The 14,491-nt window shown below is 40.8% G+C and overlaps 1 protein-coding gene across 2 annotated transcripts in view; it reads left to right on the top strand.

Moving 5' to 3' along the window:
• tmtc1 (transmembrane O-mannosyltransferase targeting cadherins 1) overlaps positions 1–14,491 on the top strand; it is a 103,612-nt gene that overhangs the window by 27,297 nt on the left and 61,824 nt on the right. Inside the window, exons 4-5 of one of the 2 annotated variants that reach the window (XM_034074777.2) lie at positions 4,043–4,219; positions 7,255–7,336. In XM_034074777.2, the coding sequence (XP_033930668.1) occupies positions 4,043–4,219; positions 7,255–7,336 (259 nt within the window). The remainder of the gene's footprint in view (positions 1–4,042; positions 4,220–7,254; positions 7,337–14,491) is intronic. The other variant, XM_034074778.2, reaches the window with a different exon arrangement.

A 14,491-nucleotide genomic window follows, 5' to 3' on the forward strand; every position in this document is an offset into this window, starting at 1 on the left:
CAACAATGGGTCCGATGCTTCAATTCATGGTACACGGACCAAGGGAGGACTTGAGTTACCACCGGGTTAAATGGTCCCACCTCCACAACAACGCGGGGCTGGTGATGGCAACATTGGGTCCGATGCATCAATTCATGGTGCCCGACCATGAGAGGGTTTGGGGTGCCCCGGAACCAGGCAGTACCCCAACAGGAAACACGTTTTATGGTCAAAAGAAGGAAAGAGTGATAGAACTGAGGTAAAGCAAAGAAAGTGTCCGACAATAGTGACTTGTGAGGCGGCCAGAGAGTCTGTCATCTCTCGGTCCTATCCTCCAGGTAATGCGGTTGCCAGAACTGGGTCAAATGTACCAAAATGTAAAAAGTTTCAATTCATCCATGGAAAAGGGCTGAAAATGAAAAAAGTATCCGAAAATACTGCATCATGAGCCCGCAAGAGTCCCCTGGCAACTCCCCTTGCATTCCTCCACAGTCAGAACAAGTCTGAGTTCACTTTTTGGAGATCCACAGAAAAGGGGTCAAAGTGAGAAAATGTATCCGAAAATAGTGTCTCATAATGCGGATAGAGTCCTCTCAAACTCCCCTTACATTCATCCAGAGACCGGTTTGCAAACTTAAAGTTTGGTAAGAACCAGGCGGGGGGGTCTCATTACATTACATTACATTGCATTTAGCTGACGCTTTTATCCAAAGCGACTTACAATAAGTGCGTTCGACCAACAAGATACAAACTTGAAGAAAACAGAATCATAAAGTACATCAGGTTTCATAGAGCTAACACATTTCAAGTGCTACTCAACAGGTGTTAGATAAGCTAGCCCTTTTATTAGTATATAAGTGCTTTGTTAGCAATTATTTGTTAGTAATTCTATAGATCGAAGTGGAGTCGAAAGAGATGAGTTTTCAGTCTCCCCCGGAAGATGTGCAAGCTATCCTAATAGGGAGCTCATTCCACCATTTTGGAGCCAGGATAGCAAACCCACGTGTTTTTGCTGATGGGAACTTGGGTCCCCCTCGCAGTGCGGGTGCAGCGAGCTGTTTGGCTGATGCAGAGCGGAGTGCACGTGCTGGGGTGTACGGTTTAACCATGTCCTGGATGTAGGAAGGGCCAGATCCATTCGCTGCATGGTACGCAAGTATCATTGTCTTGAAGTGGATTCTAGCAGTTACCGGAAGCCAGTGAAGAGAGCGGAGGAGCGGCGTGGTGTGGGAAAATGTAGGAAGGTTGAAGACCAGACGAGCCGCTGCATTCTGGATGAGCTGCAGAGGTCGGATGGCACATGCAGGTAGACCAGCCAGGAGGGAGTTGCAGTAGTCTAGGCGTGAGATGACGAGAGCCTGGGCCAGAACCTGCGTCGCTTTCTGGGTCAGGTGGGGACGTATCCTTCTGATGTTGTAAAGCGTGTATCTGCAGCAGCGGGTTGTAGGAGCGATGTTTGCAGTGAAGGACAGTTTGTTATCTAGGGTCACTCCCAGATTCCTTGCAGTCTGAGTCGGGGAAACAACAGAGGTGCCGATGTTGATTGTTAGGTCAAGAGTGGGACAATATTTTCCCGGAAGGAAAAGCAGTTCAGTCTTGTCAAGGTTGAGCTTGAGGTGGTGAGCAGACATCCACTGAGAGATGTCCGCTAGAATGCGACGACCTGGGTCTCTGAGCGGGGAAAGGACAGAATTAGTTGGGTGTCGTCAGCGTAGCAGTGGTATGAAAAACCATGCGGGCTAATGACAGATCCGAGCGAGTTTGTGTACAAGGAGAAGAGTAGGGGACCAAGAACAGAGCCCTGAGGGACCCCTGTAGTTAATTGACAAGGGTCGGACTCGGACCCTCTCCATGTTACCCTGTAGGTACGGTCTTTGAGGTATGAGGTGAGGAGGGAAAGTGCAGAGCCTGAAACTCCAAGTTCTTGGAGAGTGCGAAGGAGGATCTGATGGTTCACCGTGTCGAATGCAGCAGACAGGTCCAACAGGATGATGACAGAGGAGAGGGAGGCTGCTTTAGCAGTGTGCAGTTCCTCAGTGACAGCGAGGAGGGCAGTTTCTGTTGAGTGACTTGCCTTGAAACCAGACTGGTGCGGATCCAGAAGGTTGTTCTGATGGAGATAACAGGAGAGTTGTTTAAAGACAGCGCGTTCAAGTGTTTTAGACAGGAACGGGAGGAGAGAGACAGGCCTGTAGTTTATAACATCAGACGGGTTGAGAGTGGGTTTACTCTTGCCTCCTTAAGACTGTTTGGAAAGTGACCAGAAGTTAGAGAAGTCTCCAGGCAAAAAATATATCCGAGCCCGAGTGCACATGGAGCGGATACATTCCTCCATGAAATCAGACACCCATTTTCTTTCTGAGTCCTCTCAAAAACCGGGTTTCCAATTTCGTGCAGACAGTAGTCTAAAATGGATGAATGCATTTTTTTGATGGAGAAGGGGAAGCTTGGTTTCCCCTCTCCGTTGTAAGTTGCAATTGAGAAGTGGAAAAATGTCGGCCCGAAGCGCCAACAGGTTGAGCTTTTTTGAGCCCCTTCTCCATTGGCACTCAGTAGTTTTTTCGACAATTTTTAAAACTTCATTTTTGATTAATTTAAGATATAATTAACCGTTTTATTTACTTTTTTCTTCTTTCTACGGGTGGGTGCACATGCCAGGCCGCCTATGAGCACCCAAATTCGGCCTGGAACCTCCAGGATTTGTGGGCTAAGCTCCATAAACTGACAAAGTCACCCAGAAATGTCACTTTTATAGCCCAAAAATATATAATACAAATACATTTAAATAGTAAAAGATACAATTGTGCTCCGAATTACCCGGAATTTGATTTATATAGCCCCATGATAGTGATTAAAAATCATTTTCATGGGAAAAAGTGTTAAAACGCCTGATTAAAGCATATGCAGGACCCCAATGAGCTCCAGACTATGTGCATTGTGTTAGGGAACCATATTAATGATAACATAAATCATTTAAATGCAAACATAATGATTTATAATTCATTTTTAGGGGAACAACTGTGGAGAGCAGCCTGAAAATGACTCTCCAGCACCCCGGAGAAGCAGGGTCTGAGACTCACAGAGACCCACAGAGACCCAGAGAACCATAGACTCAGGGCACATCACCTCCCCTCGATTAACCAGGGAACAGGGCTCTGATGTGGGCTAAAGTATTGTTAGAAACTGATCAATCTGTTCATAATGCTGGCAGCTGGGTCACTGCTGTTAGCAGGGTCTGAGACCCACAGAGACCCACACACCCAGACACCAGTAGACCCAGGGCACATCACCCCCCTCGATTACCCAGGGAACAGGGCTCTGATGTGGGCTAAAGTATTGTTAGAAGCAGTGCCAGTTAGAACATGGCTTTTCTACCCAGAAATAAGTGTTTGAAACGCGGGGAAACGTGGTGTGAATAGAGGCAGAGTGGACCCAGAGAGTTCTATGCAGCATGTGGCTTTTCTACCCAGGAATAAGGGTTTGAAACGTGGGGAAAAGTGGTGATAGTGATAGCAGAAATAGTGATTACAATGCAAAGAGAGTTTACCCAGAGAACAGGCTGCTCCACAGCACTTTACAAGCCATGAAAAGTGATTGAATCCTGGGTATACATGTTTTAAATAGTATGATACCTCCAGGGCGCATCACCGCATTTTACAAGCCAGGGAAGGTGCCTGAATCCTGGGTAAACATTGTTTAATTGTTTAAGTGTTTTTAAATGTGTGGAACAGTGTTTTGTCACTTTCAAAACTCTCCCGTCATTGACCGGAGAAATTGGGTCGATGTTGTATTCAATCTGACCGTTAATATTCCAGTGAGACGAAGTACGTACAATGACCGGAGTGATCCCATGTTCATTTTGTCCCAAAACCGGAGCATTCCCTCACGCTTAAAAAGGCAATCAAGAATATTAAACACATCAACTTTTAATGTTTTTATTGAACTGTTCTCAAGTCTTTCTCACAGAAAAAAGTCAATATCTTGTCCTTTCGACCAGTTGTTAACAAACTAGTGGACATTTGTCTTTCATTTGAAATGATGAATCTTTCTCTCTGGCTTGCAGGAGTGTCGGTGTTTGTGTGTGTGAGGGCTCACTGCCCCCCACGGTGTCGGCATGGTTTCTGCTGGCCAGTTTGTTCCTGGGCACCGGGGCCATGCTGGTGAAGGAGACGGGCATCACGGTGTTCGCCGTGTGCGTGCTCTACGACGCCCTGGTGCTGTGCCGCAGACCCTTCCTCCAGTAAGCAAACAGGCTCATTGCTTTCCGTTTTTGATTACTGTCATAGTTCATTGAGTGGGTACATTTTAAAGAAATGCTTTATAATTATATAACTTTTTTTTATCTTGTAGCATGGCTTCTGCCGAGAATTGGATTTATAGCCAATGTATCATACCCACTTAACGGGAAGAAACTCAGCTAACTGACGATACGAACAATATTTACCGAAACAAAACACAAGTCTCACAAGAAGCGTCTAAATGAGCCCTGAGCGAAAAAATGCTAACACACTTGGCACAGAACTCTAGGTATAAATACACTTATTACATATCGGTTCTGCACAAACAAGATATCGATTAGCAAGCTGAGATTCGACAGATTATAGGGGTATACGTATCATCACTGAGCGATCAGAACTCGCGACAGGGGAAGCAAACACATACATCACAACACAGAGCTTTACGGAGCAAAAACGGGACATTGTCTTACCTTTGCTGTTGTTCTGATCAAAAGTCGTGTTCAATGGCATTAAAACGATAAAAACGCTGCTGAAGTTTAATCCATAGGTTAATCCAATGTGTCTGTGTCACTTTGTAATGATTACTGATAATCCATCGTCATATTTATGGCAAAAACTGAGTTTTCATATATAGCTATTATGATAGCTACGAGAGTGTATGACAGCTTCCGGTTTTGGGCATTCTGGCTGCGCATCACTCTTTAGATGGATTTTAGGAACCTCCCCTCGATTCTATTGGCTCTAACGGTTAAAAAGAGATGTCAATCTTCAAAATCGACGGATGGGTTCCAGAGATATGGAAAATCCACCCAAATGACTCCAGAAGTGTTTTTCTTTTCTAAATCTCTCTAAAAGGTCAAATGTCACTTGTTTTGCATCAATCTTGATACAGGGTACTTATTATATGTTATAGTTTGGATTCCTAAAGCTTTTAGTCTACTATCCCATCATTCAAGGCTGGTTTTCACTACAAGTAATGTTTTTTTTTGGACGGACACTATAGTTATAAAAACATATATATATTGTTTCTGATTCTTCTACATCCAACTCACAGATGTATCATTGCTTTGAGAAAAAAGATTCTTAATTTACCCTTTTTAGAAGTGAAGTTATAGTCATTTGTTCTAGCAGGGCTCGAGCTTAAGGACGTCCCGTCGTCCCGGGGCCGAAAAAAATAGTGTCGGGGAGGATAACAAATAATTTTGGGACGAATTTGGGACGAGAGTTAAAATAAAAATACCCTGCTAACTCTACTACAAACGGCGATGAAAATGAAACTGCACGTTTTGTGTAGCACACAGTTATTAAACCTCCTTGTCAACATAAACACACATGCACAAAACATTTAGCAACCCGCGAAATACACACACATGTAGCTACTGCTGTGCCGCTGGCTGTCAGCCAGCCGCCCAGCTGGCTGTGCCCGCGAATTCCTGGTCCGCAAATTTGATGGTCTAGCTATGTACTGAGTGTGTGTATTTCGCGGGTTGAGTGATGTACAATGACAATGGCATCCCGTGGAGGAATTCTGAAATGTTTTACCGTTACATCACAAAAACGCACAGCAGAACCAGACCCTGGAGCGCCGGCCTCTTTATTTACTTACTCCTCTTCATCCCCTATGGGTAATAAGGCTGAGAAGAGAACCCTCCATCGTATTTAGTCCTTAGCAATATCCTGCGCCTCTCCCCATGTAGGGATGGGTACCGAGCCCCGGTATTAAACGGGCCGGAATTATTAAAGACAGTGGTAACGTTAAGCTCCGACGTTATCAGACTTTTTATCGGTACAGGAGACATTTAAAAAATATATGTTATGTATTATTGCTACATACACATTATATCGCAGTTTTAGTTTCACCAGCTCCGTTTCTAATATGCAATAAGACTACAACATGCGTCTATGGTGTATTTTCGAGCTTTCCAATCCAGACGAGATCTCTCTCTCCCGTCTGTGTGCGAGGGGGCGGGCCGTTTGTAAAGGTCTCCTGACTGTGTTACAGACTCTCCCTGGTTAGTGGTTACTCTGGGTTCTGTCTTCAGGACAGTGTTGGATTTTTTTTGTTAATTGGATGGGACTTGATTGGATTCAATATTAGAGTAATTTTCTCGTTTGTATGTTTGTTTAAATATATTTGGCCTTTGTTTATGTGATTGAATGATTTACTCAAATAAAAAGGTTGATGAATTATCATCTAATGATTTGTATGATGTTTTATTTATGTCAAAGGTCACTTTGAATGATTTTAACTAATGATAATGTAGAGAAACTAACATTTTTTTAATTCGGGACGGTCCACATTAATTTCGGGACGGCTTGGATTGTATTTCGGGACGGTTCCGGGAGGATGGGGAAAAAAGTTAGTCGAGAGCCCTGTATTCTAGGCATGTCATTTTCGAGCCTGAGACCTGAAAAACAGGCTCAGCACTTAACAGGTTAAAAGAGCTTTGTAACAGTGATTCAATATGGCCTTTCTATTTACATTCTGTACATATTTGATACATCTCTTTATGTCATGGAAGTACATTCATGTAGGCTGGTACGGTGTTTTTAGTTTTTTCAATTATTTCAAATCAAATTCTTATAAATACTATGCAGTGTCATATTTGAGAGGCATACAACAAGACCAGAGGTGATGAGCCTTTGCAGCTGATTGCCTCATGTGATTTTCAAGTAACTGAAGTAATTTAACTCTGCAGCCGATATCAATACAACAAGAGACACAACAACTCATATAGATACATTTATTTTAACATAACGGTTTAACAGATTTACATCAGACACATTTCAAACATATTCTGTCTCTCTCTGTCTCTATCATTAGGTTTGACCTCTCTTTCATACGTCTGTCTTTCTTTTTTTGGGGAGTTGCCATGTTTCAGTGCAGATGTTGCCACTGATCAAACAGCAACTTTTCCGGTATAATATGCGCCACTCTATTTGGCATCTGAAGAAACCTGCACACTTATATGCTGAAAGGTCATTATTGAATGATGCCCTGATAAAGTCTGACTGACCTGCTCTGTGTGTCCTGCAGTCAGCTGTCGGGCTCCAGAATCAGGGACCTCCGCTACGTCTGCAGCCCCTTCATCAAACGAGCCTGCCTCATCTCTGGCTTTGTGAGTATTGTTTTACATTGAAAAGTACCATACTGTTGGTTCTAAAGGAAATTACTGTTGGCCATTTTCCAAAACAAAGATTTTAAGATTGAGACACACTGGTATATTGGTATGGTAAATGTATTCCCTTGGTTTCATTACATTTTTCAAGTCTAGACAATCATTGACAATACATTACATTACATATAAGTTAACTGACGCTCTTATCCAAAGTTACTTATCAAAACGTATCAATATTCTCTTTTAGCCTTCTGTATTTTACAATCCAAGCACACATTAATGTATTATATATTTTAAAAGTCAGAATCAATATAGATGTTTTTTCAAATTCAGATTGAACATAGTAAAAAGCTGTAAATTATAGTGTCCGTCCAGAAATTATGTTGTACTTATAGTGAAAACCACCCTTGAATGATGGGATGGTATCAGCTTTAGGAATCCAAAGTACAACATATAATAAGTACCCTGTATCAATATTGATGCAAAACAAGTGACATTTGACCTTTTTAGAGAGGTTTGACGTGGACGATTCGGTATCGATGCAGTGACGGAAGATAATCGGTTATAGCGTAGTAACGTTGCTTCCTGATTTTTCTTTTTTCTGTCACTTTAATATCAAATCGGTCGGTGACGCAGAGATCAGGGAACAGACATGACAGCGGCACAGCAACACCAAACACGGAGCAGTCTGCTTTATCCACCAACACAACAACACCAGTCCAGAACCCACAGCAGAAGGACCCGCTCTGAATCACTCCGTGTCGCTGCGGCTCAGACACACAGGGATTTATGTTTTATAAATAATAAATAAATAATCGCGTCATGTCAGGTTTTTGGTGGATTTAATTAAGTCTTGGATTGCAAAGTATGAATGTCCTCTAGCAATTTTCAGACGATATATACGTGTGTAAAGTTTGTGAAGGCAGTTGGAAAAAAGCTTCCGCGATCACCGTCTCCTCTCCGTTCCTCCAAGCCCCGCCCCCTCCCTGAAAATAATGAGTGACAGGCTGATAGTGACCCGATAGAAACTTTATTATTCACTTAATCACTGAGATATAATGAAGCTAATTTAATCTCATACATGCATGGGATTTATGTAACAGTAAAACAGAGAATTTAAGTGTGCACCCACATGCACTATTTTTGTTTTTATAATGCTGTTGTAAATACTCCTGTTGTCTCCTGTGTTCAGACTCAAGTCCTGTGTGTGATGCCACATTCAGGACATTCAGTGTCCTTTCTTTAACAGTAGACCATAGCTAGAAGCTGCAGCTAGACTGCAGAAGCATTATTTTTTTGTTTTTGAGTATGGAACAACTTCACACACAGATATAGGGAGGCTAGACCTATACAATTCATTTATTTTGGTTTATAAATTAATGTCAAGACATTTATGTTATTGATTTCTGAAGCACTTTCTAAATAATAAAAAGAGAGTTCATATGCAGGCATGAGAATCACTCACCTTTCGGCGAAATTCGCCGTTTTGAATCCAAAATAGGTCGTTTGTGTGATTCATGTAGATCTGCAATAAAAATATTTTTGGGGTATGGGGGGGGTCTGGGACCCGGAGTAATCTGCGGCCGCGAGCTGTTATGTGCCATCATGACACGCATGGTGTTCTCTTTTTATATATTATAATGCAGTGCGAGCTGTGTGCTCGAGTCTTCCTGCCTGTCGGCTCTGCTGCTCCGCGATGAGGGTCTAGCTTCAGCAGCTACATTTCCTACGGGTGCGTTCGTTAATATTAACTCTGCGGTCCGGAGTCACTGTGGCACAGACTGGACCGCTGGTGAACAGCTGTTAGAACGGGCCGTTCAGGTGTTCAGAGCAGAGCTCCCTGTCGGAGCGCAGAGCGTGATGTGCACTGAAAAGTTTTTCTGTCGCAATATTATCGTTGAGCTAGCTAGCTAGCATACATTGTCACTATCTGCTAACGTTAGCTTTAGCCTTCGTTTTCTAATAGTGTTTTTTTCATAGGCGATAAACGGAGGTGGTATAAGTATAGATATTGTACTTGAGTAAAAGTAGAAGCACTCAGATATTGTACTAGAGTAAAAGTAGAAGTACTCAGATCTTGTACTTGATTAAAAGCAGAAATACTCAGATCTTGTACTTGAGTAAAAGTAGAAGTACTCAGATCTTGTACTTGATTAAAAGTAGAAGTACTCAGATCTTGTACTTGATTAAAAGCAGAAATACTCAGATCTTGTACTTGAGTAAAAGTAGAAGTACTCAGGTCTTGTACTTGAGTAAAAGTAGAAGTACTCAGGTCTTGTACTTGAGTAAAAGTAGAAGTACCAGAGTGTAGGAATAGGAATACTCTGTTAGTAAAAGTACTGCATTCAAAATGTTCCTCAAGTAAAAGTAGAAAAGTATTCTCATCAAAATAGAGTGAAAGTAGTGACAGTAAAAGTAGTCGTTGTGCAGATTGGTCCATTTCAGAATAATATATATGATATGTTTTATAATGATTGATCATGAAAGTGTTCTCAAAGCTGGTGAAGGTGCAGCTAGTCTGAATGGCTTTGTAGACTGCAGGGTAGCTTGTGGATTTACTCCAGGTGGAACTAAAGTCTGATTCAACACTTGATTAGATTTCACATCATTCATCCAGATCTGTAAAGTAACTAAAGGTATTAAATACATGTAGTGGAGTAAAAGTACACCATTTACCTATGAACTGTAGAGGAGAAGAAGAACAAAGTAGCAAAACATTGAAATACTTAAATAAAGTACAAGTATCTCAAAATTGTACCCAAGTATAGTACTTGAGTTTATGAATTGAGTTACTTTACACCAGATGCCATAAAGATAGAAAGACTCAGCCTTGCACAGAGGCATGACAATAGATTTTCAAAATGCTCAACAGTGCTGCCAAAATTATAAACTGACTGCTACACAATTAAAATAAATGCTTTTATATATTTCTATTAGATGTGACTCTTTACCATTTCTGTTATTATTAACACTGCTGCTTTAGTTGTTTTGACTGCTAAAATCCTCTGTTATTCCTCATTTTAAAGCCGATATTCCGTGGGGTCGGGGGGCTCGGGTCCTTGTCACCTTTTCCATACCTGATGAGTTTGCATCCCTGCTTAGTAAGGAGGCCATACTATTTTTGACTTATGGCTGAAGTTAAGTTTCTCCAGCTCTCCCCAGGTTGGCAAAAAAATGCATCTCAAAATGCATCAGATTGATGCTTTAAAATATGGAATATTCAAAATGTTCTTCCGGGGGAGCATGCCCCCGGACCCCCCTAGAGGGATAATATCCTTCTCACCTTTTTCACCCCTGACCCGTTTTCATGCCTGCATATGTATTTACTGCATGTATGCATTGATGAAAAAATAAGCCATGTCCAGTAATATAGAAAATTGAGTATGAATCGTGATGCATCGGGATATCGAATTGAATCGAATCGTTGACAGGATAATCGTAATCGAATCGTGAGACCAGTGAAGATGCACAGCCCTAATGCGCACGCAGTTTCTCCAAATCGCAACCTGTCTCACGCTCTGAAATCTGAAAACTTAAAAGTAGGTTTATTGCTGATGGATTATCAGAAATCATTTCAAAGTGACACAGACACATTGGATTAACCTATGGATTAACCTTCAGCAGCGTTTTTATCGTTTTAATGCCATTGAAGACAACTTTTGATCAGACAACAACAAAGGTAAGACATATTGCCGTTTTGGATGTCTGTTTTTGTTTATAATGTTGCGAGTTCTTATCATGGAGTGATGATATATAGACCTATCGATTCTGTGTATTCTCACGATGCTAATCGATATGTTGGATGTGCAGTTACGATCAGTAATAAGGGTGTTAGCATTTTTTCACTCGAGGCTAATTCAGAGGCTCAGCGTTAGCTTTGTGTTAATAAAAAAAAAAAAGATCCGTTAGCTGAGTTTCTTCCCGTTATATGGATATGAAACATTCATAGTTTATTAAATATTAAGAAGTCCTCAGACGCTGTTTCCTGCAGATGATGCGTTTTTCCCCCCGGTGGCGGGGGGATGGGGTTTAACCTGTTAAGCCCGAAGGTCCCCGCAGGCGGATACCTTAGTTTTTTTTTTTACGACACTGTGTCTCAGGGGATCTTAATATTTAAGAACCTATTAATGTGTCATACCAGATTAACGGGAATAATCTCAGCTAACTGACGATACAAACAATTTTTACCAAAACAAAACACAAGTCTCAAAAGAAGCATCTAAATTACCCCTGAGCGAAAAATGCTAACCTATTACTGCACCAATAATCACTCCTAGCTCCCTTATTACATATCCTAGGTGCACATCCAACACGTTTATGACCGCAAGGAGACACAGAATCTAACGGTGCCCACCTCAACACTGAAAGATACAAACTCGCGACGTTATCAACAAAAACGTACATCAAAATAAGTGGCGCTAGGTAGCCCACAACGCTAACATGGCTTACCTTAGTCTTTGTCTGATCTAAACTCGTCTTCAATGGCAATACAATGATAAAAACGATGGTGTAGTTAATCCAATGTGTCTGTGTCCCCTTTGAAATATTCTGATACTCCATAAGCAATAAAACAGCTTTTCAGTTGCTTGATATCAGAGCAGCGATATTTCTCCCCTCTGCTGTAAACTAGCATGCGCAGAGAGGCTACCTTTTTTTTTTAACATGAGTGTGTGCGGGACGATTTCCCTTGGATTCTATTGGCTCTAACGGTCAGAAAGAGATGTCACTTGTCAAAATCGAACAAGGGAGGCCAGAGATATGGAAAACCCACCCAAATGGCCCCAGAAGAGGTGTTTTTTGCTAAATCTGTCTAAAAAGGTCAAATATCACTTGTTTTGCATCAATCTTGATACAGGGTACTTATTATATGTTGTACTTTGGATCCCTAAAGCTTTTAGTCTGCTAACCCATCATCCAAGGTTAGTTTTCACTATAAGTACAAATTATCTTTTGGACGGACACTATAATTTACAGTTTTTTACCATGTTCAATCTGAATTTTCTTTAAAATAAAAAACATCTATATTGATTCTGACTTTTCTACATCCAACTCACAGGTTTATCATTACTTTGAGACAAAAGATTATTAATTTAACCCTTTTTAGAAGGGAAGATATGGTCATTTGTTCTGGGAATGTCATTTTCGAACCGGAGACCTGAGAGGTCAGGTGGACTACTTTTTGCTAAACCTCTCTAAAAAGGTCAAATTTAACTTGTTTTGCATCAATATTGATACAGGGTACTTATTGTATGTTCTACTTTGGATTCCTAAAGCTTTTAGTCTACCATACCATCATTCAAGGGTGGTTTTCACTATAAGTAATTGTTTTTTTTTAGGCGGAGTTAAGAATTTACCTTTTTTTACTATGTTCCATCTGAATTTACTCTGACACAGAAACATCTATATTGATTCTGACACTTCTACATCCAACTCACAGATGTAACCTTGCTTTGATAAAAGGAATTATTCATATAACCCTTTTAGAAGTTAAGTTATAGTCATTTGTTTTGGGCATAGCATTTTCGAGCCTGAAACCTGAAAAACAGGCTCAGGGCTTAAGAGGTTAACCTCTTCTACACCGCACCCCCGATACCGGGGGGAAAAACGCATCATCTGCAGGAAACAGCGTCTGAGGGCATCTTAATATTCAATAAACTATGAATGTTTTATATCCATGTAATGGGAAGAAACTCAGCTAACTGATCATTTTTATTTTTATTTTCAAAAAACCCCACAAAGCTAGCGCAGAGCCTATGAATTAGCCACGAGCAAAAAATGCTAACGGGGTGTTCCACAGAAACTCACTCATAACACCCTTATTACTTATCGTAGCTGCACGTCCAACCCATCGATCTGATCGTGAGATGACACTGAATCGATGGGTACTACAGATGTAGCACCTCATTTCAGACTCCAGCTTCCTGCCTACGACCTGCCTAAGACCAGTATCGAGGAATGTTAAGCCCTCCCACTATTTTCCAAGAGGGCGTTGCCAGATTTTCAATTTCAGGTTTTAACCAGGAGATGGCGCTTCATTCACAAATACAGAAAGACAAGTTTCATGGACTTTCTGTTGTGTTTTGAAGAGCATTTGAACACATCAATATTTTAGATCAAGTAAAGTATATCTAATCTTGTAATTCAATAATATATAGTCTTTATAAATTAAATAATCATAATAATAATGTAAATGTTTAGACTACACTTCTTTATTTGTTATGCTCATACTTTTACCTTTACAATCGTTTGCTTTAATATGCAGTATATTTTTTGTATATTTTATATATAGTTTGCTTCCTCCTGCTCCCTTTCGGACAGATACTGTATGATTTATTATTATTATTAATATGAAGTTATTATTAAGATAAGATAAGATAAGATTGAACATTTTAGTTTAGAATGTGCTGTCCCACGGTAATTCAGAAGGCTCACACATTCCGACCATTATTTAAAACAATAGGTGCTTTCACACCGTCTACAGTTTGATTTGTATAGAGGGAGCTCTGTGGCTGAATGGCCAGCGATTAGGTGTGGCGCATTTATCATAGGTGATCAGAGCTAACTGCCTGCCGTCAGATTTCATTTAAAAAACAGGTCTAATTTTAAGACTATTTCTGCGCTCATAAAGAATGATAAGAATAAGAATAATGCGTATTGAACTGGTTTCATGAATTAGTGAGTTTATTTAACACTAGAACCGCCAATCGGGTCAATTTGTGTGATGTGTGTTGTGTGTGTGCAATGTAACTTTTTTTCAATAAAATATTAAAGTCTCCCAGTCCGTGACTTTTCCTGAAAGTGTGTTATGTAGCACCCTATGTTGTTAAAAATTGCATTATAATAGCGGGATTTGACAGTGTTAGGTAGGCCTATACAAAAACCTCTGGCGGTTCTAGTGTTAAGGTAATTAGGTACAGTAGAAGCCCTTTTATATCAGTAACGAATTTAGCAGTTGAACATAAAAGTCAACTAACTGAGGGTCACTTGCAATGACAGTGTTGTGTCTAACTGTAAGCTTGTCACTCAGAGTAACCTACAGTTAATTTAGCTGCTGGAGAAGAAAGATCAGGGGGGGAGGGGGGAGAGAGGTTGATGGGCCATTAGTTGTGTAAATACACAGCTGAGAGCTGCCGTTTCATTCAGACTGTTTAAAAA

This window comes from Pseudochaenichthys georgianus, chromosome 23 (assembly GCF_902827115.2).
Source record: "Pseudochaenichthys georgianus chromosome 23, fPseGeo1.2, whole genome shotgun sequence".
Classification (NCBI taxonomy): domain Eukaryota; kingdom Metazoa; phylum Chordata; class Actinopteri; order Perciformes; family Channichthyidae; genus Pseudochaenichthys; species Pseudochaenichthys georgianus.